The sequence below is a fragment of the Prionailurus bengalensis genome, chromosome D2 (assembly GCF_016509475.1).
Source record: "Prionailurus bengalensis isolate Pbe53 chromosome D2, Fcat_Pben_1.1_paternal_pri, whole genome shotgun sequence".
Lineage (NCBI taxonomy): Eukaryota > Metazoa > Chordata > Mammalia > Carnivora > Felidae > Prionailurus > Prionailurus bengalensis.
The window spans coordinates 21565190-21589523 of NC_057351.1; the positions used below are offsets into that span (position 1 = coordinate 21565190).

General features: G+C 40.0%; 1 protein-coding gene across 18 annotated transcripts in view; it reads right to left on the bottom strand.

Moving 5' to 3' along the window:
• The window catches only part of ANK3 (ankyrin 3), a 697552-nt gene that overhangs the window by 193720 nt on the left and 479498 nt on the right, over positions 1-24334 (bottom strand). For all 18 annotated transcript variants that reach the window (XM_043596402.1, XM_043596395.1, XM_043596398.1 and 15 more), the window contains 2 exons: positions 23484-23582; positions 1928-2026 (listed from right to left, as the gene is read on the bottom strand). In XM_043596402.1, the coding sequence (XP_043452337.1) occupies positions 1928-2026; positions 23484-23582 (198 nt within the window). The remainder of the gene's footprint in view (positions 1-1927; positions 2027-23483; positions 23583-24334) is intronic.

Here is a 24334-nt window from a genome sequence, read left to right on the forward strand (position 1 = left end):
ATATTGGTAACGGCTTCTTATTACAGAATGCAAAGTCAATTCACTAGGAGCTCTATTCAATCTCCTTCCCCAGTCAGACAGTCCTCTAGGGGTCAACCTTCATCTTTCTTCACTCCTCCTCTCTAGAAAGCTGGTTTCTTTTAAGGTACATACAAATTTTCAGGGTCAGTAGTTATCAGGAAAAGGAAGCCCGGGTGTCCTGCTAACTAACTACAGCTGGGCTGTTCTTGGGTCAGAGCACAGGTAGTTGACTCCCTGTCAGCTTCATGAGGGTAAGGACAGTGTCCTGCAGTCTTGCTGTATCTGCCCCACAGTAGGCCCACTCCGTAATCATTTATTGCTTGAGGGAACACACACAGTGAACAATAAATGAAGTAGTAAATCAAGGAGCCACAGGAATCGAATGCAGGTTACCAGGCCAGTTTTGGAAACACGGAGATCAGGATTCTTGTGAGGAGGAAGCACGGGATTGCGGGGGCTACAATGGCAAGATAGGGAAAACCACCCCAAACCCTCAGAGAGGGGGCTGGGTATAGTGAGATCACCTCTCCGTTAGCCTCACTCTTGCTCGCATCTTGGAACAAACACAAGAAGTGTTGGACAAAATAATCCCCTGATTACAAGTTTAATGCTAACTGGACCTGTGAGTTATATAAGCAATGGCTGTGACCTCTTTCTGGTCTACTTTTTGCAACACAGTTTACAAACATCAGCTTGATCACTGCAATAACCTTCAAGGTGGCCATTAATTTTCTTTATTTTCAGAAAGAGAAATTACATGCAGAAGGTTAAACAGCCTACCTAAGTCAACTGGCTAAGGTCAGCATCTGGGATTCAAACTTGCTTCTGAGTCTCAGTTCTTTCCTCTACCCAAAAGGCATTGCACCGAATAAGCAACATGCCAAACACCTACCCAGACAGCTTTGTATTTTTTTTTTGATTTCTAAATTGTGCTAAAAAACACACAAAATTTATTTCCTTAACCATTTTTAAGTATATATTTCAGTAGTGTTAACTGTATTCACATTGCTATGTATAACATTTCCAGAAATTTTTCATCTTGCAGAATTGAGCCTCTATAACTTACTAAACAACACTCTCCATTTCTCTGCCCCCAAAGCCCAAGCAAACACCATTCTGCTTCTGCTTCTATGGTTTTGACTACTCTAGAAACTCCATAAAAATGGAATCATGTAGTATTATACTTTTGTGACTGTCCTCTTTCACTCAGGATAATGTCCTTAAGATTCATTCATGTTGTAGAATGATAGGATTTGCTTCCTGTTTCAGGCTTAATAATATTCCACCATCTATATACATTACATTTTGTTCATCCATCATCTGTCAATCGACATTTTTGTGGCTTCCATCTCTTGACTATTGTGAACAATGCCGTGATGAAGAGGAATGGGCAAATATTGCTTCAAGATACTGTTTTCCATACTTGGGGGTAAATACTCAGTAGTGGAATTGCCAGATGGTAGGGTAGTTCTAGTTTTCATATTTTGAGGAGCCTCCGTACCGTTTCCCAGAGTAGCTGTACCACTTTACATTTGCACCAGCAGTGTACAAAAGTAGACCAATTTGTTTTTAAATAGAGTAACTGTCAGTTTTAGTATTAAACTGACCAAACAGCCCAGCCTATCAGGTCAGGTAGTGATTACATTCTTAAAAATGCAAACTCGACTAAAACTCTAGACCTTAAGCCTTAGTTTTTATAATTAAAACCATACGCCATATAAACGTGTTACAGACTTATACATGTCGATCAGCATTCCATTTTGGGACAAATACATTTAGAATCATTTTCTTGGAGGCTACAACAAATGAAGTAAAAGTGAAGCCACTGTTGAACCAGTGTGAAGGTATCAGGGGAAGATTACTATTCCTGAAAATAAGTATAAGCATGCACACAAATTGCACTTACCCTTGTTTTGGCATCGATTTTAGCTCCTCGATCAAGCAAGAGTTTTACCATATTGGCATTTCCTCTTTTTGATGCAACGTGTAAAGGCGTGATGTCATTCTGTAGAAGAACAGAAAAAAAGGACAGTTTTGGTATCTTCAGTTCAACTGAAACATTGCTTCCCCAACTCCCCCCCAACAGGTCCTCACTTTTTTATTTACTTTTTTTAACAACCATTGTGAACAGAATGCTTCCCAACATTTCTCTCTGACAGTAATTTTACTCAGTAGACTCCCCTCTCCCTCCAAAAGGGATGAATTTTAAGGAACACATTCTGAAGGTGGGTTCAAGTTTATTTCACTTAGCTGCAGTGACTGATGGATGAGATGGGGTCTTTTTTGGTTTTGTTTTGTTTTTTTGTTTGTTAGTTTTGCTCTAAAATTTTGCACCGTTAAGTCAATGTGTTTTCCTGCAAATTTGTGTGATACATACTGGCTAATGTGTGGTTGACTAAGTGGCTGATTAAGTCAGCCAGACTCAGTTAAAGGAGTATGGTGCTCAGCACCATCTCTGGGTTCATATGAGCATAAGATATCAATGAAAAACAATAGTTACGCAAAGTGGAAAATCAGTCAGTACTGTACAAAGTCACAGGACTTCCCATGCACGTGGGGCTAAAGTGTGTTTGCAGGCATTTGTTAGCAATCTCACAGAAAACTGTTTTTTTTTTATTATTACCATTGAGGAATAAACATATTGTTAGGACAATCTGAAATTAAAGTCATGATACTCAATACCACAGGTCTTTCCCCATGCATCTTACAGGTGTTATGATTGTTTCCAGACTGTCAGGGAAATATGTGTATGTTGTGAGAACATTCTCTATGCTGGCTCCTTATTCCTTTGTAGCAACAATATGGATTTTAGGTCCGTTGTTCACCTAAGTTAATTATATGATCAGTGAACTAGGCTCCTATGGGGTTGTATTTTTGTCATTTGATAGCAGATACAACATAATAGCTACCAGGCATTGATTATTTCCTATATATTAGGCACTGTGCTAAACTCTACTATCTCACTTAATTCTCATAATCCTCACAATGCCACAAAACAATCTGACTTACAATGTCCATTTCATACATGTACAAATAGCTGGAAAAACCAGGATTCAAATTAAAATATGACTCAAGCTTATGGTTTTTTTTAAACACTATAATGAAAATTTTCAAACAGATACAAAGTTTGAGAGAAAGGCATGAGTTTTATGTACTCATCACTCTGGTTCAATACTTATCAACCTCTTAGGAATAGTATTTCTTCTATACTCCCTACTACTTTTTTTTCTGGAGAAGTCTGAGAGAAGGAAAAGAAAACCCTAGGCATCAAGGATTTTTTTTAGCAAATAGTCACAATACCATTACCATATTTAACAAAGTAAAAATAATTCCTTCATAACACTAAGACCCTGTCAGTGTTCAAATTCTCCCATTATGTCCAGTTAGCTCAGTAGGGTTGTTCAAATGAGAAGATCCACACCTGCATTAGGTTGAAATGTCCCTTAAGTCTTTTAATCTCCATAGGTGTCTTACTCCACCTTCTTTTTTCCATGACTACTTATTGAAAGAACTGGATAATTGATCATGTAGAATTTTCTAACTTCCATGATTTCATCCTCATGGGGTGTTATTTAACATGTTCTTTTTGCCCTGTACTTCCTATAAAGTTTTTTAAACATTATAAACTATAATGCTGTTAGCATTACATTCTCCTATCCGCACTACTCTTTCCCTCATTATTTTTAGGTGCTGAAGTATCAAATGATTCATTAAATGAAAGAAGAAGAAAGAGATCTCAGTAAACCAAATTTGCATCAGTAATGCTGGTGGGAATACACAGGATGAATATCATTGCTCTAGACCAACGGTAGGCAAACTTCTTCTGCATTGGGCCAGATAGCAAATATTTTCAGCTTTTTAGGCAATATGAGTTCTATTGCAGCTATTCAACTCTGCCATTGTAGGGTAAAGCAGCCATACAAAATATGTAAAGAAATGGGAGTGGTTGTATTCCAATCAAATTTTATTTACAAAAACAGGGGCACCTGGTGGCTCAGTTGGTTAAGCATCTGACTTTGGTTCAGGTCATGATCTCATGGTTCATGGGTTCGAGCCCTGTGTTGGGCTCTGTGCTCACAGCTTGGAACCTGGAGCCTGCTTCAGATTCTGTGTGTCCCTCTCTCTCTGCCCCTCCCCTGAACATGCTCTGTCTTTTTTTCCTCTCTCTCTCTCTCAAAAATAAATAAATATTAAAAAAAAAACCTTTATTTACAAAAACAGATGGTAGGCCAGATTTGGCCTAGGGGCTGACCTGCTGTATACCTACCAGCTATGGCTGAAGGTTTCAACTGTGTGTAACAGTTTACAAAAGAGGAAGTAAAACTATATGCTGTACATTGTGTATGCTCTGGTCCCCTTTTGCTGGCAGAAGGACACAAACTTCCTGATGGCTTTTTAATTGTCTTGCTTGTCTCCATTGTGGGTCACTCCAGTGACCCAAGCATCACAGTGGATGAATTCTTGACCTGAGACAGCAGGTGGAGGGTCAGGTTAGGTCTGTAGGAGACATGGTCTACCAGGAAGCTTACTGAGCCCAGAGTGGGATATGGTGCTAAGACCTCCTCCCTTCCCTGCAGGAGTCAGGGCTTACTTACTTGCGATTTCCCTTTAAAATTGTGCCCTTGCCTGGTTGAGAAGGATTTAATTAACCTCTATTACAAGTAGGCTAATTTTAGTGAGAAGAAGACTCTACTTCTAATTTTGCTCTCTTCCATATTCATGTACTCTCTCATACAGTGATGCATAGATGTCAAAAGTGTGCCTTGAAAGTCTAACTCCCACTTTTTTCTACACCTATATGGTCCTTCCTAGAGGAATATTTTATATTTCTATAGCACTTGAAAAGTGTTGTAAAGGGCTTACACTTATGTAATTTCATTTTACCTTCGTGACACTCTATTGAAATAAAATCACTAACCCTATTTGACAGATACATAAACTGCAGAATAGAATTGGTCAGTAATTTGTATATTAAAAGACAAAGAATTAGAGGCAGAATCAGAATGATAATTCGGTTTTCTAGATCCTTGTGCAGTAGTATTTTTCAGTCAGGGATCATAATGCCTCCATCTAACAACTATTGCTTCTCTCTATAAAATGGAGCTTCTGAGTGAAATACATATTTTTGTATTCCAGAATCTGGTAGTGACTGCTTCTGACAATTTGGAACAAACTGAAATGAAAGTGGTACCTTTGGGCCACTCAATGGGACATTTATATTCTGATTCATCAGATAACTAATAAAAATGTTTTATGCCCTACTATGCACAAGACTCAGTGCTGCATTTCCATTATATAAGCGAGGAACAAAATTATGGATTCCTAACATATCAAAAGAGCCTACTGGTATTTGAGATGAAAATGCTTATTTAAGAGAACCCTCATTTGCTGCTTGTGAAATGTAAATTTACACATGCTTTCTGTGATGCAATTTGGCAGTATATATGAAAAGCCTTCAAATCTAAAACCACAGACACAAGGCAGAGGTTGGCTGTCATAGTCGAAAGGGCAGGAATGTTAAGAAAGACTCAGCCCTGAGGCCCAGGCACACTCCCTAAGACTGAAGCCGAGACAGAATGAAAGAACCCTCAGTCCCAGCAGGAGCCTAGCATAGAGTAACAAGCAACGGTAGTCAGCTGCTGAGGCCAGACAGGAGCTTCGCGAGAGACATCTTCATGCTTCAGGTGTGCAGGGAGAGCTGAGGATGAAGCACCAACACCACCTAAAATTTTCTACCCCCCTCCCCACCCAGCCACCACCCTGAGCATAAGGGAGTGCAGCTCTCCTCCAGAGGAAGCTGAAGCCTGTGGTACACTCAAACAAAATGTAAACTTTTGACTAGGCTCAACCTTCCACATTTATAGCCTGACAAACATGTGCCCATATCCAAAGATACTATTTACCTTAGTCACTCCTGCATTCTGTCTAGTGGAACAGTGAGCTACAGGCATCGAAAGTTAGGGGATTTCACCAAAGATACGGGGTTTCAGTCAAATAGAAACCCTTGGTAAGAAAAACCACAATATAAGAAACAATTCCTTTGCTGGGCTCATCACCAGACTTCACACAGCTGAGGAAAGCATCAGTGAACTTAAAGATATGTCAATATAAATGATCCAAACACAAAGAAAAAAAGAGCGGAAAAGAAAACCGAAACCTAAGGGATGTGGGACAGTACAAAACAAATGAGTTGAATAAGGAGAAGAGAGAAGATGGGGCAGAAGAAATACTTGAAGAGACAATGGTCAAGAATTATCTCAAAATAATGAAATGCATGAAACGACATATCCAAAAAGCTTGGAGAACACCAAGCAAGATAAACTATAAACCAGAAAATGTCACAATTAGACACATCAATCTAATTTCTGAAAATGAAAGATAAAGGGAAAATTGTGAAGGTAACCAGAAGGAAAAAAGGACATATTTCATATAGAGAACAAAGACAATAATTACAGCCTCAGAAATTATGCAATGCTGAAAACGTAGTGGGCATACTGAAAAACAAACACTTGTCAAATGAGAGTTCTATTCCCAGCCAAAATATCTCCTAAAAAATTAAGGAGAAATAAAGACTTTTTAAGATAAACAGAAGCTGGGAGTCCTCATTACCATCAAACCTGCAATACAAAAAACATTACAGGAAGTTCTTCAGGCAGTAGGAATATGATACCAGACAAAGCTTAGACCCACACAGAGAAATACAGAAATGGCAAGACTGAAGGGAAATATAAAAGATAATTGATTATCTAAAGCAGGCACTGTAAAATGAACTGTGGGCTCTACAACATGTGCAAAAGTAAATGAGAATGATCCTGTTCTCATGTGTAAAGTGCTATAACTTTGAAGGTAGACTGTGATAAATTAGTAACACACCACAAAATATATTATTAAATAAAAATATGCTCTCACATTTATGCATAAGTATATGTATACACACATTCTAAAAAAGCTGTAGAGATATTGACCCCAATGTTAATAATCTCTCCCTCAGTGCTGCGATTCTAGATGATTGTTTCTTCATGCTTTCCTAATCCAAAAATAAGGATTAATCTTTACTGTGTTTCCTAAACTATAAAACTGTCCTAGAAATACAAAGATTTTTCTTAATGAGTTTAGGGGGTGGGGAATTCTAACATTACTTCAATTTTATTCCTTAGTAAGCATGTCACTGGAAATGAGAAAACCAGACCATAATCATCACTCTTCTTCCTGATATATGATGTTGGGAATGTGCCATATCCTTTACTAACATATATGTTTTTATCTGTAGAATGAACATAATACCTACAGTGCCTCCACCATGGGGTGGCCAAGAGCAGATATGAGATAATTCATGTCAGAAGGAGGAAAGAAACTCACAGGTATTCCATATTACTTATCTCATCCAACCCACACACCAACTCTAGAAACAGGTACTATCTAATTGCTTTTGTTTTTGTTTTTGTTCTTACAGATGAGGAAACTAGAACAAAAAAATCAAAATAGCTTTCCAAAGTCACAAAACTGTCATAATTCGCTACCCCAAAGTTTATGCTTTTTTCACTAGAGCAGATCATGCTGTCCCTGAACTTCTAAACAGTATAACTCTAGGACCGATTCTTACCAGTAGAGCATTCCTGCAGCACCTCATAGTGTGCCAGCAGATAAAGAGAACACTGTGGTCCAATACTACAGCAGTTATGAGCTAATACTCTGGAGCTAGACCACTTAGCTTCTAATCCCAGATCGACCCCACACTAGCTGCCTAACCTTAGGCAAGTTTATTTAATTTCTCTGAATCATGGATTTGTTATCTAAAAATTAGGCCAATAATAGTTCTATCATATAGACTTGTCATAAGGATTGAGTTAGTAAGGGCAGTCTTTTTAATTTTTTTTTGAGAGAGAGAGAGAAAGCACCAGTTTGGGAGGGGCAGAGAGAGACGAGACACAGAATCCCAATCAGGCTCCGCACTGTCAGCTCAGAGCCCGATGTGGGGCTGGAACTCACAAACTGCAAGATCATGACCTGAGCCAAAGTCAAGAGTTGGATGCTTAACCAATTGAGCCACCCAGGGACCCCAGGGTAGTCTTATTTTAAAATTCATTATTTATTTAGTTGTTTATTTTTAGGTGTGGAGCCTAATGTGGGGCTAGATCCCATGACCCTGGGATCATGACCTGAGCTGCAATCAAGAGTTGGACGCTTAATCGACTGAGCCACCTAGGTGCACCAATAAGGGTAGTCTTAACAATGTTTCTTGGCATTTAGTAAACATTATAAAAAGTGTTAGCTATTATTATCCTTTTTATTATTTATCATATGGACATTTAAAAATGGATGACATAAACACATCTCACATGGCAGACCTGAAGTAATGAGTGAACTCTAAGAAGGTGCTAAAGGGACAGTTCTTAGGGCCGACGCAAGGGGTGTTGGAGACGGACAGGTCTGCTCAGCACAGTTCAGCCTGTGAAAACCTCAGAAGGGGTGTGTCTGGAGTAAGTGGAACTGGGGGGGGGGGAGGGTGGAAGAAGGGGCATAGCAGTGGCTGATAGAACATGATACACGTGACAGAATGTGATAGAAACATGGGAAGCCATACTTTTTTTTTTTTTTTTAACTTCCAAGGACTTGGAAGAAACAAGTACCTTTCTTGGGAAATGGTGGAATTGCTGGCTTTTTCTTTCTTCTCAGCTGTTTCTGAAGAACCTGGCTGAGGTAGTGGCCAAGTTTCTTTATGAAATTGTCACCAAAGCCAGATTTTTCCCACAACTTCCTGAAGTGAAATCAGAGCCCCTTCCTACCTTGTGATAAATGGCAGACTTTTCATTCCATTTAAACATATAAAGGGCAGTAGACTTCTGATCCCCAGTCCCCTCTCCTCTCTCTACTTTTCTGTAAACATGTCTGGGAGGTTCTCACTAAGTAGAAGAGCAGGTGGATGATAGCACTCACAGTCTTTTAGATAATGAAAAGTTAAACAATATGACCATTTTAGTTTAGTTCCTTGACATGGTCCCAGTCAAACACAAATTCTAAAACAATTAAATATTCAACTGAGAGGGAACCCTCCATGACTGCTACAGCAGTCATTATTAAGATGACTACCATTGTTAGTTAAAGTCCATTTTCCTCTTACTTCATGAAGTTTTCCTTAAATGAAATAGGTCTTTTTAGACAAAGTCTTTTCCTCTTCTCCAGTTTTACTAACAGCAACTTTTCTCTTTCTGTGATTTCTGGATAAGGAGATTAAGTCCACACAGGTCTTGCTGAGACTGACACTGAAAAATACTGATGCTATCGACACTCCCACCTCACTCTTCCCACAGAGACTGACCAGATCCTACAGGATTAGACATCGGGAGATGCTGGGCTCCCCAGGAGCAGCAGCAAATGCTTAGATGTTTGATGTCTGCTATAAAACCAGGCTCTGACTATTTGGATCTATTCTGCTCTAAAAACCTCAGGCAATTTATTTATGTTCTTTTAAGGATAATATGAAGCTGTTTATTGTTAATACTGTTAGAAGTTTTTACTTGGATTAATAGCAGATCTCTCATCAACAATTTAGATAAGGCTCTGCCAGGTCTCTCTCCAGCCCACCATCTCCTTTTGTTTAACATTTGTTTAACATTTTGATTATTCATTCATCTGTTAATGGACACTTGGGTTCCTTCCACTTTGTGTGTATTGTAAACAATGCTACTATGAACATGGGTGTTTAAACATATCTTCAAGACTCTGCTTTTAATTCTTTTGTATTGAAGGAGTGGTCCTACTGGACCATAGGGTAACTCTGTACTTAATATTTTGAGTAACTTCCAAACTCTTCCATAGTAGCTGTATCATTTTACATTCATCCCACAAACAAAGGACAGGGTTCCGGTTTCTCTAAACCCTTACCAACACTAGTTTTCTCTCCCCCTCCCCCTCTCTCTCTTTTTTGATAGAAGTCATCCTAATGGGTGTTCAATGTGTACTTTTAAAATATATCTTTCAGGATACATTTCAGAGTTTCCATAATTCTATGAACAGTCATGAATTTTTGACCACCAAAAGCCTTTTTATTTTATAAGAATTTGTTAGAAAAAAGAATTCTGCGAAAAAAAGGCACCTCTTGATTTAGACCAAACAACTCTTTGTTTTGCAGAACAAATGAAATTAAAATGAAAAAAAGGTATGAATTATTAGGCTCTTATTTTGGCTGGTTCTATGAGATACATCTCATTTAATCTCTACAACAATCCATGCATGCAGTAGATGCTGTTAGTTCAGATTCTCAGGTGAGTAGGGTGAAACTGAAAGGAGCCTCAAGTCACACAGTGAGAAAAATGCCTGAGCTGGGATTAACCTAAATTTTCTGCTTCTAAAAGCTCTGCTGGCCTTGTCCAGGGGGTCACAAAGGAGAAACCATATCCGGATAGTGAGTCTCCCCTTAAACTTGGGCAAACATCAGTTGCAGCTCTGAATCCAAGCAGCATAGTCTCCATACTGAAAATGCTGCCGATGTGCAAGTTCCAACCAAAAGGAAACAGCATATCTCAGAGCTAATACAAATATGCAGAATCTAAAAGAGGGGCTAGTTCAGCTCTATCATTTTAAATAAGAACTCATGGGTTTCAGATTTCTTTAAAGGTGTCACTATTAGTACTCATTCAAAAGTAGCCCTCCCTGTTTTATAGTAAAGAAAGCCCCTCCTTGCTTGCGATATCTGGGCAGAGAGGCTTATAGTGTTGAACTGAATGGGGTATCAAAAGTTCAATTACAAAGTAATCGGCTGCTTTCTGTACATTGAGGAAAGTTGTTTGAAAATTCTGTAATTCTTTAACATTAAAATAAGTTAATCTAGCAATATTAGATTTCCCGTAGTGTTTCTAATGAATGAAGTCCACCCCTTTTTCTAACACCCTACCATCCAAGATTCTTAAAAACAAAACTATTAAGGGGCTTTACAATGATACATTTGCCACACTTCTATATCATTTCTGATAAATCTGGAATAAAATTCATCTATTTCTGTGTTAAATAATTTTCTTTCCCATCCAAAAAGTAAATCACTCTTATAGGCTTATGAGATGTAAGTTAACTTGAAACTGTTAGTTTCTCAGGTATTCTGCCCTCATTTGGTCTTTGGACAAACCAGATCCTTGCTTGGATAAATTAGATCCTTGCAGAAGTTTCAAACATGTCAAGGAACGAAAACAAGGTCTTTGAAGTTTTTAAGGAAAAAGCAATTGGAAAAGAAGCAGTCCTGGCATAAATGGCCTTATCTGTGTGCAGTGCACTTGTCCTGACATGGTGCTGCTCTCAAAGGACCACGAAGACCTCGGCCACTCAGGGACCAATATCACACACCCTCACGGCCACCCAGCCTCTGCAGGTGCCAGCTGATGGTCACGCATGAGGCATATTAAAATGGGGCAGGTCTGGATCCAAATCCCTGTTATTCTATTTTACTCACAGTAGGATCTGGGACAAGTGACATTGTGGGATCTCCGTTTGCTCATCTATTCTTAAGGCCTCAAATGGTGTGCTTTACATAAAAGTACTTTGTAAACTGTATACAAAATGTAAATTCAAGGTTACATTATTAAGATGTTATAAAGATAGTTATTATAAGCCAATGAGTTACTAAGAGTTCTGTGGCTCAACTTCAGACAAGATTTTCATAGCACAGCCTCAGCCAGTATTTTCTTTTTTTGTGTGTGTGGGGGAGTCAAGACCTATGCATTTTATTTTTATTTTTATTTTTTAATATTAAATATAATTTATTGTCAAATTGGTTTCCATACAACACCCAGTACTCATCCCAACAGGTGCTCTCCTCAATGCCCATCACCCACTTTCTCCTCTCCCCCACCGCCCCCCATCAACCTCAGACAGTATTTTCTTATCGTGCCTTATCAGAAGAATCACCCAAGGAATTTGTTAAAAACACAGATTGCACAGCCCTATCCGAAAGGTACTGACTCCGAATATAAGGGAACAGGAAGCTGCTGGCCAGCTGGGGACACTGGCTGCGAGGCTCTCACTTGGAGGCAATGAAAAAGTGGGTTTTAATTTTCAAACTCAGAGGAACTCACTCCTTGTAGAGACAAGCTCACCTTGTATTTCTTCTTACCAGAAAATGGATATTATACCTTTTTGTCAGAAAGCCATTAAGTTTCTACATATCAAGAGTTCATTTCAAACCATGATCTTTCAGGATTCAAAAATGCAGAAGTAATAGAGGTAAATAAAATGTGGGGGAGATGGGAAGGCATTGTATTTTAGAATGAACTTGATGATTTGTTAGTTTTTAGGTTAGCTCACCTCTCAATTTAAATGTTCTCAAATGTGTAATGGGATTTACTAGTAAATTAAAAAAAAAAACCTTTTAAACTCCTTTTAAAAAATGTATTTAATTCACTTTGTGGCTCTGGCACAGGCCGAGAACACAATGCCAGCTGAGACAAGAGAGGCTGCTGTTGGTTCTGGTTTTCTTGTGATGATCCTGGATTCAGTACAAAGCCCAGTACATGTGGCCTCCAATATTAGAATAGTATGAACTACATAGTTTGAGTATTTTTTCGGGTCTGATTTGAGTGCATTTACTTTTTCTTAGCCCAAGCTCCACCACCTTAAAGCTGTGTGGCTTTGCACAACTTATTTAACTGTTTGCTTCCCAGTGTAAAATGGATATCATACCCACACCTCACAGGCTTACTGTGAGGAATAAATAAAATCATGTATAGGAAGCTTATTATAGTACCTCATACCTAGTAATAAATGAAAGCTGTTACCTAAGTTCGTTTTAACTTTGTATAAGTTTTGTCCACTTCATATTGAAAGTCTCAATAGTAAGAGTTGAAAAGAACCTTAGGGTCTTCTGGCCCACCTACCCTTAGGGGTATGTCACTGGGAGAAACTCAATGCACTGACTGAGCATGACCTTCCGGGCCCTTTTTCTCCATCCTGGGATATCCCACCTCTCTACCTGCACTGTAAAGAGATGTTCAATCCACATGTCTCAGGGGGTATTGTTGGCATTTTGGTTGGGGTACTGTTCTTTGCATGGGTCTGTCCCCATCGGAGAAGATTTAGCCATCCTGGTCCTGTCCCGCCATTCCAGCCACGATGACAATGAAAAATGCCTCTGCAAATTTCTAAATCTTCTGTGGAGAAGGACAATCTCCCTTTTCCTACTGAGAAACTGTGGATGTAGGAGGACTCTAGTGAAGTCACCTCTGAGGAGAGGCACATCAGACCCGAGGTTGGACAAGCTTCTCCTTGAGCACAGTTCTTTTCCCTATGTGACTGGAGCCAGCCACAGCTCACAGCCAAGTGTCCTCATCTCCCCTTCATCATGTATGTTCTAACATCTTAAACACCACTGCCACCATCCTACTTTTCCATGTAAGGTCCTGCAATGGCTTGTAGACAGAGATTGGAATGGTGATTACCAGGGGCTGGCGGGCTGGCATTTAGGGAGATGTTACTTAAAGGCCCAAACTTGCAACTAGTAGATGAATAAGTTCTGGAGAGCTAATGCACAGCCTGGTGATTATAGTCAACAATGCCTGTCTGTGTCTAGTCTCATTTCACATTGGCAAGTAGGCTTCCACCTCCATTTCTTAGACTTGATTCTAATCCCTGTGTTTCCAGCACAACTTAGCTCTTCAGTTTTTTCCCAACTATGCTAGCCAATGCTGATCTCCTACCTGAACTTGTTTTCTTAAACCTCCTCCATTGACTTGAGAGAGAGCCAGTAAATGACTGGTCATGTTTCTCAAGTTCATCCCTTTGCAACCTTTGGTTCTGCTCCTGTCCTAAGCTCTTCCCTCTAGGTGCCCTTTCACCCTTTCTGCACATTCTTCAAACCACCAGAGGAAGAAAGGAAAGATTTTTTGTCACAGAAGAACTACAGTGCTCAGGGGCAGCCCAGGGTGCATTTGAGGGCTCATCCAAATGTGCTATCTGATGACAGTGTGGACAGCATTCTGAATGTTGAGCAGAGGGGCCCAGGAGCCCTTCACCGCTGTTTGCACTCACTGGAAGAAATGAAAATTCTACAGCTGATGAATAATTCTCTTTTAAAGTGCAAATGAATAAAGGGAGCTCTGCCAACTCCTACCTTAATAGAACTTTATTTCACGGAATTTTAAAATAGGATTTATTCGGGTTGTTTAAAAATGTCCTCAGAGCAACAATTCCAGAGCAGCACTGCAGGAAGCAGGGCACAAGTCCAAAGAGGAAAGCTGACACAAAGAGAAACATGGACCTTCCAATTTCTATGATCTAATTAGAATTCTTACTGTCTCAAACAATGTCATAGTAATCGTTTCTTAAATGATTAAAGGCTGACCTTCTCATGCAGATAAACACCACTGCAGGGTAAATCCAACATTGTGGGAAGCAACATTTCTGACTGCCTCTAGAAGTACTCTAGAGAGCTGCCATGATGCCACTTGCTTGACACATGTCATGCTTTACAGATAAATGTGGTTTACAGTGATGGGTCTCCTCCCAGATGAAAAAAGTAATGACAACCTCCACCACAAACATGGCTAGGGTCCTTGTCCATGTTTTGTGGGTCAGGCACTGTGCTAAGCAATGTATAATGGACCATCTCATTCAGTCACAGTGACGTTATGCACTGGGTGCCATTATTGGATCCATTTTATGGATGATAAAGCTGAAGCATAACTAACCTGCCCAAGAGCACACAAAGTCAGCCACATTGTTAGTATGGGACCCAGCAGTCTAGCTGAGGTGCTGTTTATTGTAACACTGTACTATACCTACTCTCTGTCAGGAAAGAAGGGAGGTGAAGGTGGCCTCCACCACCATCAGACAGGGTGGTCGGGCAGAGGGGAAAGGCTTGTGACTGAAATGCTATGTGTCTCACCCAGTTGTTAGGAAAACTGCAGGCCCCGTGATGAGGAGACTTGCCCTGGACCACATTAGGACTGAGGACGCAGTCAGAACAAGAGCCAGGGGTCCGACACGAATCTAAGGACTCTTCTTCAGCTACAACTTAGAAACATCACCTCTTCAGAAGAGAACACAGATCCCATACCACACAGCAAGATGTTAGTAAGTTCCAACATACTCATGATTTGAGATTAAAATATTCCTTTAAAAAATTATATAGGATGGGTCCCGGCTGGTTCAGTCAGAAAAGCATGAGACTCTTGATTGTGGGGTTCTAAGTTTGAGCCCCACATTGTATGTAGAGATTATTTAAAAATAAAATATTTTCTAAAAAATAAAAAAAAAATATTTAGTTATTTTATAGGAGATTCTCCCTTGATGTGACAGTCAGGAAATAAAATGAAAAAGGCAGGAGGGAGATTGCATAGCGTGCTAGAAGAATCTCTCTGTACAAGGTGTATCTCTCACCACTCTATCCTTGGCTTATTGGTTTTGTTCCTCCTGATGTGTTAATGTCACCATGGCAACAATATCATGGTTGATGCAGTAGCCGCATTGCTGCTTTCCCATAATTCACATTCCTTTGCTAATGCTTCCAAATCCCCATTTTCATTCCAAAGGTGGTTTATATAACCCAATTTTTAAGTCTTTGTCTTTAATGCTTCTGAACCTGTACTAGGATACAAATCTAATTTTCTCTATCTTTGAAAATATTTGTCAATAAAAACGAATGTGTTGTGTGTGTGTGTGTGTGTGTGTGTGTGTGTGTGTGTGTGTTAAAAGAGTTAACAGGACTGTTTGGGGTGATTTTTCTCTTCTTTCATTTGCTTTGTATTTCATTTTATTTTATTGTATTTTATTTTATTTATTTTTAAAGTTTATTTATTTATTTTGAGTGAGAGAAAGAGAGTGAGAGGGTAGGAGAAGATGAGAGAGAGGGGGAGAGAGAATTCCAAGCAGGCTCCATGCTCTCAGCACAGAGCCTGATGTGGGGCTCGATCCCAAGAACATGAGATCATTACCTGAGCCGAAATCAAGAGTCAGACGCTTAACCCACTGAGCCACCCAGGTACCTCTATTGCATTTCATCTGAAAAACAAATTGTATAATGCAGGTAAAATATAGTAAAAAATATATTTGCATTGGAACCTGTATCCAATCCAAAGTAGAGTCTCCAGAAGTGCCACAGCCCTGTTAAGCCGTTTCAAGAGTCACACTCTTACTGGCATGATGCTCCCTGCTTCTCTGTGTAGTAGCCGATGTCTTTTCTAGTGCCCTCTGGTGGGGGCTTGATTGGGACTTGACAGTCCAGAACCTGAGGCCCTGTTCAAAACACTCTTAATTGAACAAAGCTTGGCAGCAGCCTTGAGTGACTGGTCCTTTATTCTAGCCTTGTCTTCCAAGGTCATCTACACTGTCGAATAACGAGTCTTCCTGCTGCTCAAATAAACCTACCCCTTGGCACCTGACATTCAATCTGTGGCTTTGGTACACTTGCTTAGAACCTTGCTATTAGAATCCTATGGATTCTGCATCTCCCTTAATGCGGCTGATGTCAGTTTGGGAAGCAGCTCCCTCAAGTCAGGTGAGGTTCAGCCTGAAATTCTAAGACAGGAGAGGATTGGAGCTTGAGGAAAGTGGGTTTCGATAGGGCCTGCCTGCCCAGGAGTAGTGGACATGGATGCCTGAATGTTACTTGTTCATTCAATCTTGAATTCAATCAATAGATATTGAGTCCTTCCCAGTACTAAGTGCTGGACCCTACCCTAAGGATTCCAAAATGTGTAATAATACACAGGTCTGTCTTTGAGGAATTCAAAGTCTTGTAAGTGCAGCAAAAAGGACATGGGAGTTGTATTTCATTACATCCCTACTTCAGCCTGTATAGGATTGAGATAATACATGTCAAATGCTTAACAAAGAGCTGAAACTTAGTAAATATTCAATAAATTATAACTATTTTGAAAATCATTATTACTGTAAATTTCACCTATAGAAGAAAGGAAGAAAATGAACATCTACTGAGTCCTTATTCTATAACAAGCAGAGTCCCACATGTCTTCACATTGTAGCCCTCTGGCTGAGTGGGATGCAGCTGTATGCCAAAGTACCGTTTCATCAAAGGCAGATAAAGGGCTGTCAGGCAGGAGAAAAGAAAAAAGGAAAAAAAAAGGTCCTGCCCTCTTATAGTACAATGAGTAATGGTTCTCCGAAATAAAATGCCTACCTCTCCTAAAAAATCGACATGGCAAGAAATAGGTTCTCTGTTGCGGAGTCCTTCACTGAAGACTGAAAAGATTAACTTCATGGTAAAGTGACTGTCACAGAGCTCAGCACCTGGGGAGTACTGAGGAAGAGGATATTTACCAGGTGAGATGAGACTATCACAGGGCAGGAGCTCGAGAGAGGGTGAATGAGGCATCTTAGCCTTCAAGGGGCTTAGTGAACTCATAAGCAGAGTGTGCCAGACGTTACCACACACATGAAAGAGCAGGCAACACCCACTGTGACAGCGAGAGCACACAGTGTGATGAACACATACAGTGGTGTGACGGGGGGGGAGCAGCTTATTTTAGGGGGTCAGAGAATGCATATTTGAGGAACAGGATACAAGCACCCTCTACACAGATTTAAAAACTGAGGTTTTTAGAAGTGAGGTAACCATGTGGTAAAATCTAGTGACTGGGAACCTCTCTTGAGATTTATCTTGATTTCCAGTACATCTGAAATTCTCATAGCATGAGTTGGGAAGAAATCACTACATTAAAGCTTCTAGTAATTAAAAAAAATTTTTTTAATGTTTACTTATTTTTGAGAGAGAGAGTAACAGCACATGAGTGGGGGAGGGGCAGAGAGAGAGAGAGAGAGGGAGACCCAGAATCTGAAGCAGGCTCCAGGTTCTGAGCTGTCAGCACAGAGCCTCGAACTCACAAACCATGAGATCATGACCTGAGCTGAAGTTGGACACTCAACTGACTGAGCCACCCAGGCACACCAAAGCTTCTAGTAATTTTTATTTCTCTTTTGCAAAAACATTTCGATTTTATATTTGGTGGTGATGTGGTAGTTTCTAGTTTCATAATGAGAAAGGCAAAATATTCCTTTGGAGCAAAAAGGGCAAGTCCATCAGAGTAAAATTGCTCTGCAGAACTATTTAAGGGATCATTTTCCTTGGGTGAGGGAGCTACATTTAGAGATAATTATGATATTGATGGGAAGGAAGACCTGAGACTAATGGTATCTCAGCTTTGTTCTAAAGAACTTTTTGTGCTGATGGAAAGAAATATCTTTTGTGTTAATACACTAGTTACTGGCTATAGGTGGCTATTGAGCACCTGAAATGTGGTTACTGAGAATGAGAAATAGAATTTTGAATTGAACCTAATTTAAATTAAAGTTAGTCCCCACTAGATAATGGCTGCTGAGTTAAAATGGTCTAGGAAACATAACCATGTTTGCTCTTATTGGGTCCAGAGACTAGGTGAAGGGGCTTGGAATCTGGCTAAGAGAGACACAATAAAAGGGGTTTCACTAGTGGGAAGCAGGATAGTCTGCAACACAGTGGCCTCTGGGGCTCAGACAGGTGGTACCTAGAGGTACCCTGGAGACTGGGTCATAAAGCCAGTGGACTTTGGGGGCACTGTTGTCCAGAACCAGTCCTTCAGCTTTGCTTCTGTCATCTGAATACCCTTCATCATGCTATGTTTTTGGAAAAGTCATGTTTGTTATTATAGCCTAGACTCAGTTGTGCTTTGGGAAATTAAGAGAGAGACTGTGTTATATGGTTTAGCACTTTGGGGCCTAACCAAATTAATAGACTAAGGGCAGTAGGTTTCTGAAGTCTGAGTCTCTAAATCTAGTCCATAATTGAAGCCCTTTAATGTTTGCTAGACTGAATTTAATTTAGAAAGGAAACCTCCAGATAATGTTTATCCACGGCATTGCTTTGCTCATACACATGCTGAATCATGTTGACCACGTATGTGGGCAGGTTGTAAGTCTGACACTTTTATTTTTCCACCAGTAGGTTTAGCAGTTCACCTATCTAAAATAACCTTTCTTTTTTAAAAATGTTTATTTCTTTATTTTTGAGAGAGAGAGAGAGAGAGAGAGAGAGAGAGAGAGAGAGAGAACAAGGGGGCAGGGAGGGACAGAGAGAGAGAGAGAGAGAGAGAGAGAGAGAGAGAGAGAAAGAGAGAGAGAATTCAAAGCAGGGTCCAGGCTCTGAGCTGTCAGAACACAGCCCAATGCAGGGCTTGGAAACCCACAAACATCAGATCATCACCTGAGCCAAAGTCAGACGCTTAACTGACCAAGCCACCCAGGCATCCCTAAAGTAACCTTTCATATGACTTAACTGAGTTCTGAATATGACCCAGCACCTCCAAAAATCTTGTTCAAAGGATCTGATATTTGAGAAAGGCAGTCCAATGGACATGCTAAGTCATCATTCATCTGTGACACACATGCCAAGTTCTAATCACACACAATTAGAACATCATCAAGCTGAGTACCTGGCCCACAGCCTCCCTCCCACAACCTCCTGGGGCCGGGTGCCTTCACGGACAAAGATTTAGCATCAATACGCAGGATGGGGCAATCAGAATTGAGTCTTTTGAAATGTGGTGATTAAAGGTATTTTCAACTATGAAACTCACTGTTCTTAATAGAGGATAAAAAATCATATTTACTTCATATACACACAAAATTGTCTCTATAGATAACTGTAAGACTTCTTTTGTCAAAAAATGAAAATTATATAATCTTAGCTCCTCTTTCCACTACATATATCAAAGCCCTACACTTAAATTTGTCCTCTGGTTATATTTGCTGGTTCATTCCAGCTGCTTGGTAACATTTACTTTTTCTGTTTCATCCTCAGATGGCTTAATTTGTATGTAATTAATTTGCAAACCACCTGAAATCCTTTTGGAAACAAATGAGGTACAGCACTGAAACACATAAATCCCTAATTCTTTCCAGAGATCAAACCCAAAAAGTACTAAATAGCAAGACCAATATAAGGATATTTTATTCAATTGCCTTTCCAAAATGGGGAGTTGGATAATCATTTACAGGCGAAAAGTCAATGACATGAGTGAACATTAAGCTGGGTGGTCGATTATATTTGATGAAAAAAACTCTTAGCAAAATAAATAAGTAAGTAAGTAAGTAAATAAATAAATAAATAAATAAATAAATAAAGTATAAATATAGCTCCTTCAGTCAATAAAAGGAACTTTGCGGTCATCCACATAGTAATTTGGCCTTCAGTTAGTCCAGTGCAACATGCTTTACTGGAATGATAATCAGTAGCAACTCTGGTGTGTCTTAGTTACATTCTCTTCCCCCAAGAGAGTTATAATAATTTGCTAAGAGAGCAGGGGTCATGCTTAAATTCTGACAGTGTCAATGCCATGTCAGCAGACTCAATTCAGGGAGTGAAGAACACTGGAGCTGCATTGCCATGTTCAGCAGCTACTCTATTAACTCCCTGCAGTGGACCCATGGGGCTGACCAGGTCTTCATGGATAATCCAGAAGGAAATATTGAAGATGTCACACAAGGTATCTTACATACAAATAGCAAAATTATAATGCAAAATCAAAACTGACATCATAAAAATCAAAGACAGGTGTAGTAAACAGGTGAGTGTGCTATAAATCGGTTAATGTTAATTGCAACTCCAAGGTACACATTCGCCACTGGTTAGGATCTGCTTTATTGCTGCATAAATTAGCCAGCCCTGCAGAGAAGCATAGAGAACAATCTGTTCTGCTGTGTACTCCCTTTAGCTACACCGTGTTTGTTTCGGCCTCGTGTCTGCTTTGGAAATGCACGTCTACCGCATGCAGGAAATTGATTCCAGGGTGCTGTCCTTGGTCTTATTCCTCAGCTCTCTTTGCTAACAGGCAGCCATTGTCTAGGTCACGTCCTCAGCCCACAAAGAACTACAAGACTCCATCTGCCTTTCTTCAATGATCCGTCACAGCCAGCTAACAGATATCACAGCCCCCTAAGACAAGGGCTGCTGTTGTTTTGAAATTTACCTCCAACCATCTAATCAATACCTCGTTCGAACCGGGTTCCTGAGGCATATGATTTACGGTCATGATTTACAGCTAGCTTTTAGCAAGCAGGGCTTAATGACCCTTCCTTTATTGTTCTGACCAGGTAAAATCTGTTCCCCCTCTGTGTTCCACAGTATCTTACTTTCCAGCTGCTGTTTCTGCTACATCCCTGAAGGACTGGGACTCAGAAAGATACGGCTGAGGCTGGCCAGGGAGAGGCCTTGGTACCAAAGTGCAGATGCTGGATTACTAGGCAGTAGAATTACTAGAGATCTGGAACCTCAAATGGGTTTCTTTAAGCTGTCTGTGAAGACTAATTCTTCTCCAACCTCCTAAAGCAAGTCATCAATCACCAACCAGAGGGGAGCCTCAAGTGTTGGGGTGTAAGCAACCACACGGGCCTCCTACAAAGTACAATCCAATTAAAGCACAGCTTTCAGCTCAGAGTGTGGGCAGGCCTTGTTAATTAGGGATGACTGGAGAAAATGCCTTTGTAAATCAGAAAACACTCTGAATTTTAACATATTTTATACATAAGTGCAATGTGGTTATTTTAAATCACAGGCAAGGTTAAGGAAGTGGGTCTGAGATCTCCATTGATCTTTAATCAATAAATTAGCATTCATTTGTGATCACCACGTTCAGTGTTTTAAGGTAAGTGGATGCTTTGGAATTGCTTGAAGGAGTCCAAAAATACTGTAATTTGTCCTCTTAAATTCCTTAAACATTGCCCCAACTTCAGCATCAGGAAATTTCTGAACAATGGCACAAAGACAAACTTCAAACACTACCCTGACATAAATTTTCCAAATGTCCTAATTAGAAGATGTGATTTAATGAGGTTTTCATTATACTGTATATTACAGAAATAAAACCAGAAGAATGCATTTTCAAGACAAGAACTTCAGTTTTAACACTGACATGCCCTATTGATGCTGGACTTAAAGAGGTGCTTCACTTTGTCCTTCAAAATGTCAAATTAGGTTTCAGCCCAGCCATGTCAGTGAATCCCAAGGATACACTTAATGCAGTAAGAACAGAGCTCTGCAGTGACGTGGACTGACTGGCACTCTTGAGTCATTAAAACCGATAAAGGCTTACAGCAAGCTGATGACAACAGTGTGGGAAATAGCTTTTATATTAGTACAATCTGAGTTCTTATTAATTTTTATAGAACTAATGAATTATAAGAAGAGAAGGAAAAATGAACCCCTACAGTCACCTACAGGAGACACAATACTGGTGTTGTTAGGAGCTTTGGGGCTGAAATCCTGCCTTTCCTAATTTGCTGGCTCTGGGATCCTGGACCAGCTGCTTCTTATTGCTAAGTTTTGGTTTCCTCTTCTGTAAAACAGGTATAAATAACAGTTTTTGAATAAGTGACATTTGAAAAATGCTTAGCCTGGCATCCGCCACATGGTAGTGACTTCAAAGATCGTATTACTTCCACAGCTATTGGGAATGAATGCTAGTTTCGGTATACGCCCTCTCTCCAGTGTCATCTAATCCCATTTTCTCCTCATGTGTAAGGTTTTAGCAAAAACACTACTTCACATGCTATGTTCGAAATCCCAGTGCTGATGCTGTCGTCGACAATGTGTCGGGCACTGTGCTAAGTGCTTTACATACACTCTCTTTTAATCCCCACAGTGACCCAGTGAGGGAGTGGTGATATTATTGTGTCATGATTTAACTTCATAATTCAGATCATTTCATCTTATAATTGAGGAAACTGATGGGATACAGAGAGAAAAGTTAAAGCCAAAATTGGAACCCGGGGAGTCTGGATCTTCCCCTATCCTGCTTCCTATTTCATTTCTACTGCTGCTGCTGAGGTTTCTTATGCTCGGACCTAGCATTGGACTGGTGTTTACGCTCAGAGCAGTACTGGTCTGGATATCCCAGTTTCCATCCGGTGGTGCACACGATACTGTAACTCCTTTCTCCAGGGATAAGAACTTACTCAGGGTACAGAACCTTGTTACTCATTATGAAAGTCTGTAGGAGACAGAGGATAAAAGCAAAAGATGGTCTCTAGCTTTTGGGTTCTGAAGTTTAGGTCTCATCCAGATATTCCACCATATTCCCATCTGCAAGGTCAAGACCCTGATACCTAAAGCATGATGAGCGCCATCTGACTTATTTCTAATGGTCTTGGAAATTTCTACTTGGGGAAGGGTTTGTACTTTCCCAGTACATGGGAAACAGTCATGATTCCTTGAATTGTGTCTTCTACATGTTCGGTTATATATGTATCCTCCCCACCCCCATTTCCCATGATCTTGGCTTATTTTTTCTGTTAGGAAATAGGTGCGCCTATATCAAAGCAAGAAAACACAGCAGGAAAAGTAGAAAACCACAGCTCTCACTGTGGGTGGACAGGGGTAGACAGGACCCCTGGAGGTCATCTGTCTCAGTCCCCTCCTCATGCTGGGAACAGAGGGCTCAGAATTGTTTCCCATACTTTCAGGGCAGGTCATACTGCAATGCTCTTACCCTTGCCGTGAAGTCCACAGCAGCCGCTCGGTTTAACAGCAACGTGGCTACATTGATATTCCCATAGTGAGCAGCTATGTGGAGAGGAGTGAAGCCACTCTGTAAAGAAAACATAGCAGGCATTCAATGGACTCTTGCTGGCCCCTTGTCTGACACGCGAAAACCATAACCCTGCCCAAAGAAAAAGGAGGAAGCAAAATATGCTAAGGTCCACATTCCATTCTGTACTAGGTTTCTTTCAGTTAGTGCCAATTGTTCACAGGGTTTCAAATAAACGCCAAACTCATAGGCAGAGGAATAGCCAGGAAGGAACCAAGGGTGCAGACTGAATAATTTTAGTAGTCCAGTAGCAGAACTATACAGAAGCCAACATTTCAAAAAGTCAAAACAGGAATGACAAGAAAAATCTATAGCTTATAGAAAGTTTGATTAGTACTGCTGTTTTATTATCAAAGATAGAATTGTCCATTGAAACTCTTTGTCAAAATTCAATTTGTTTAATATATTTAATATAGAGCAAATGCCAATTTCAATGATAAAACCAATTTGGGGGGAGGTCACTACAATTGGTCTTGTATAATGGGTGATTCCATTTTATAAAGAATCCACAAGTTGGTCTCTTTATTAGTAAATGCCTATTCAATAACACATGTTTCTAGCTTATCCATTCCAAGGTCATTTTACTTCCTTAAAAAATGCTAAAACATGCAGCGATTCCCTTGGTCCCCAAAGATTGAAACCTTATAGGAACTAGATGCATTTCTAAGTTGTTAGCAAGCTTCTTAGCCATGCTAGCTATCTGACTGAGTCTTGTGGGAAGGGGTGGGAGATAGATATTGCTACCATTCAGA